The sequence below is a fragment of the Mus caroli genome, chromosome 7 (assembly GCF_900094665.2).
Source record: "Mus caroli chromosome 7, CAROLI_EIJ_v1.1, whole genome shotgun sequence".
Taxonomy (NCBI): domain Eukaryota; kingdom Metazoa; phylum Chordata; class Mammalia; order Rodentia; family Muridae; genus Mus; species Mus caroli.
The window spans coordinates 48,923,776-48,927,652 of NC_034576.1; the positions used below are offsets into that span (position 1 = coordinate 48,923,776).

A 3,877-nucleotide genomic window follows, 5' to 3' on the forward strand; every position below is an offset into this window, starting at 1 on the left:
AGTTCGAGGCCAGCCTGGTCTACAGAGTGAGTTCCAGGATAGCCAGGACTACACAGAGAAGCCCTGTCTCAAAAAAAAAAAAAAAAAAAAAAAAACAACAAATAATTAATAACCCAAATAATGCAGTGAGGACTAGAAGACGCTATTCATACCATAGGTGTCCACGGAGTATCTGAAGTGCGGGAAAGACATGCTCACATTCTTCAGCTCTTCCACAGTCAGATCCCTGAACTTGTACTGAAATGAGAGCAATGAGCAGCACGGAATGAAGACAGAGCTACGGGTGGACGGACAAGACTAAATACCTGCTGTGGGACAAGGACCAAGCGTTCTAGCACTACAGGTGTCACCAGAGGTTGACTCATTATGAATGCGAGGCAGGGTCTCCCTTTACAGTTCAGGCGGACCTCAAGCTAGCCATCTTCCCTTCCCGTCTCCGCCCCCTAGATGCCAGGAACACAGGTATGCATCATCACGGATTTCTGGTTTCATCATTGAAACCATAGTGCTGAGGAGCACGGAGAGTTTACAGGTGCTCCACTTGATAGAAAAAAAAAAAAAAAAAAAAAAAAGAAATCTAGAGAATCCATGCAATTTGCTAAGTTGGATATCAAGCAAGGTATTAAACTCCAAGCTTAACCCCAAGCCCTGGGCCTTGATCAGTTAAGTCTAAATGCCTCCAAACACCCCCGAGAGCCTGTGGGACAGTATAGGATGAACCACTCATGAGCATTCAAGATCCACTTGTCTTTAACTACATTTTAATTTACTAATTTAATGCAGGTATGTAAGTGCGGGTGCTGATGTGGAGGGCAGAGGACACTCGCAGGAGTCAGCTCTTCCCTTCCAACCCCAGGCTTCCAGGAATCAAGCTCAACGGTGTCCTGCTTGATGGCAGCTGTCTCACCAGCCTGTCAGCCCTTTTGTCTGAATGCCTCCTTCACTAGAGACAACTTGACTTTCCCTTGTCCGCCTCCAGCTGGTATTTTGGATTTTACAGGGGAAAGAAATACAAGCAAGAGTTTGCTACAAGCAGGTGAACTGCCTCTCCCTGTCTTTCTTTGTGGCCTTGTGAGCGCCCTCATGTAACTCCTCTCAACTTATTTTCTTACCTACAAAGAAAAATGCTACCCACTCCCGAGGCTCACCATGAGGATTAATTGAAAGGAGGCAGTTTATCAACATCATGGAAATCGAATAAAACTACTTGGAAATCAGTTCAGAAAGGTACAGAAGGGATACTGAAAACCTAACACTGTTGAAAGAAATAAAATGGAAAGGTTTGGTTTTGTTGTTGTTGTTTGTTTTGTTTTTTCGGTTTTTTCAAGACAGGGTTTCTCTGTGTAGCCCTGGCTGTCCTAGAACTCACTTCGTAGACCAGACTGGCCTCGAACTCACAGAGATTTGCCTGCCTCCGCCTCCCAAGTGCTGGGATTAAAGACCTGGCTTGGAAAGCTGTTTTAAGTGGGAAAGTACCCTGTGTTTGTGGATCTAAGATCGCCACGATCGTCACATTTCCCGAAAGGTTCGGCATAATCCCTTAGTGAAACTTCAGCGGTTACAAAAGTCTGAAAACTGGGCTGGAGATGTATCTAAACAATAAAGCAGCTGCTTAGGATATCCAGAAGGCTTGGTTTCGGTCTGCAGCACACACATACCTCACCATTAAACACCAATTGATATGGTCACTCGTGAGACTTAGAACAGCCACAATAACCTTGGAAATGAACAAAAAAGTTTGGCAAAATCGCAGCATAATCAAGATACAAACCATAATCAAAATGAGACAACAGTAAGTGCTGGAGAGGACGTGGGGAACTCAGAACTCCCCCGTACCTATCTGCACTGCTGTGGGATGACACAGCTGCACTGGAACACAGTCTCAGCTCCACGGGGCAGCTGTACTGATGAATGCCTTTGATCCCAAGCCCTTGCTAGGCAGAGGCAGGAGAATCTTGGTGAGTTTGAGGCCAGCCTGGTCTAGATAAAGAGTTCCAGGACAGCCTGGGAACATAATAAGACATCAAAAATTTAAAAGAGAGGACTTTTCTCTCTCTCTACACTTCTTTCCTTCCTTCCTTTCTTTTTTTTGTATTTTGTCTCATTATGTAGCCCTGGCTGTCCAGAACTTTACTATGTAGAGCAGGCTGGCCTCAACTCACAGAGAGCTACCTGTTTCTGTCTCCTGAGTGCCTGGATTAAAGCCATGTGCCACCACAGCAGGCTTCTCTCTCTCTCTCTCTTCCTTTTTTTCAGATGAGAAGTCTTACAACCAACTCAATCAACCTACATCTGTAACTGTAAGCTAAACCATCAGAATCAACTACATACACGATTTCAACTTTAAGAGCTCTTAAAACTCTTACAAGTGTAAAAACTGTCCCAACAAAGAGACACCCCCTACGTCCAAGAATATCAGCACAGAATCATGTTTCGGGGCTCTTCCAGGGCAATCTGAACGGCCAGGATCATTTAACAAGGTAACCTCTGAACAGCCCTAGTATGCTCGAGGACGGGAGTCAGGAATGCAGAGCATACAGCCTGGGGGTGGGGTGGGGTGAGACTTGAGGGTGGAAGAAACCTCCATCCACCTTTCCACAGTAAAGCCCTGTCTAGGCCTGCACTCCCGTCTGCGGGGTTCTCGTTGTGAGTACCTACAACGTGACCACAGTGCTAGATGAGAGGACTACAGAGACAAGAGTACAGTGTACAGTCACAAACGCTCCAGGAGGAAGCACTGCGGAGAATGGCTTCCACAAGGTGATAACCCGGATTTCTCAAAGCAGGTAGAGTCACTAGCTGGGAGTGACTCATTCAAGGGGGGCGATGCACCGCCAGCCTGTGACCCCAGCACCGGGAGGCTGAAGCAGGAGGATTGCCGAGACTTCCAGGCCAGCCTGGGAAAGAGTATGTATGGGTGTGTCAAAACAATCTTGGAAAAAAGGACATGGGGTGGGGGGAATGGGCTGGGGCGACGCGCGGTGACGAGAACGCTAGGTCCCGTCCGGCCCCCGACCTGCCTGCACCTTGCTTAGCAGCCGTCTCACGCCCTCACAGTCGACCTCCATGGTCCGCAGGGGTGCGTTCTTCGGCAGCAGTCACTGGGCTTGTTTCAAAACACGCTGGGAACGGAGGCCGCACGAGCCCAAACTTCCGCAGAGGACGGTCCCCGCCTTCTGCAGTAGGCGGAGCTCGGGTAGGATGCATGCAGACGCCGCGCCCGGTCAGTCAGGCATCGACTGGACCGGGAGACCAGCTCTCAGAGCCCCGCCCCGCCCCGCCCCACCCCGCCCTTGCGGGTTCTGCATCTACCTTTACCCTAAACCAGAGACTAACAGCCGCCCAGAGCTCCGGGGACTGGAGTGCCCTGCGAGGTGGAAAAATACCGCCCGCTTGCTGGGGGGGGGCGGGGGGGGGGAATTTAGCTAGGAAGAACCAAAGAATGAACAGATGCAAGCGACGTGCGAGTTTCCTGGGAGACTTGAATTCAGCACAAAATTGGGGGGTGGGGGAGAATTATCAAAGTCAAAAAGTGGAGCTGAATTTTGATGTTCAAAATCAAGGTTTTGCCGGGCGATGGTGACGCACGTTTTTAAATCCCAGCATTCAGGAGACAGGGTCAGGCTGGTCTCTGCCAGCCTGGTCTACAAAGTGAGTTCCAGGACAGCCAGGGCTACACAGAGTGAAAACCACTGTAACTCCAGTTGAATAGCTTCTCACACCCTCTTCTGGGTGCTGCGTGTTCGTGGTGAGCTACTTCCGCACTGTACTTGCAGGCAAAACACCCGTACACATAAAGTAAAAACAAATTTCAAAAATAATGTTGACACAACTAACCAAAAACCAACTGCACAGAAATTAGACTCTTTTTCTTTTT

At 48.8% G+C, this 3,877-nt stretch overlaps 1 protein-coding gene across 2 annotated transcripts in view; it reads right to left on the reverse strand.

Annotated features, from left to right (window-relative positions):
- Uevld (UEV and lactate/malate dehyrogenase domains) overlaps positions 1–3,141 on the reverse strand; it is a 35,846-nt gene extending 32,705 nt beyond the window's left edge. For both annotated transcript variants that reach the window (XM_021166869.2, XM_021166870.2), the window contains exons 1-2: positions 3,027–3,141; positions 153–237 (exon numbers count right to left, since the gene is read on the reverse strand). In XM_021166869.2, the coding sequence (XP_021022528.1) occupies positions 153–237; positions 3,027–3,068 (127 nt within the window). In that variant the 5' untranslated portion in view covers positions 3,069–3,141. The remainder of the gene's footprint in view (positions 1–152; positions 238–3,026) is intronic.
- Positions 3,142–3,877: the final 736 nt, after the last annotated feature.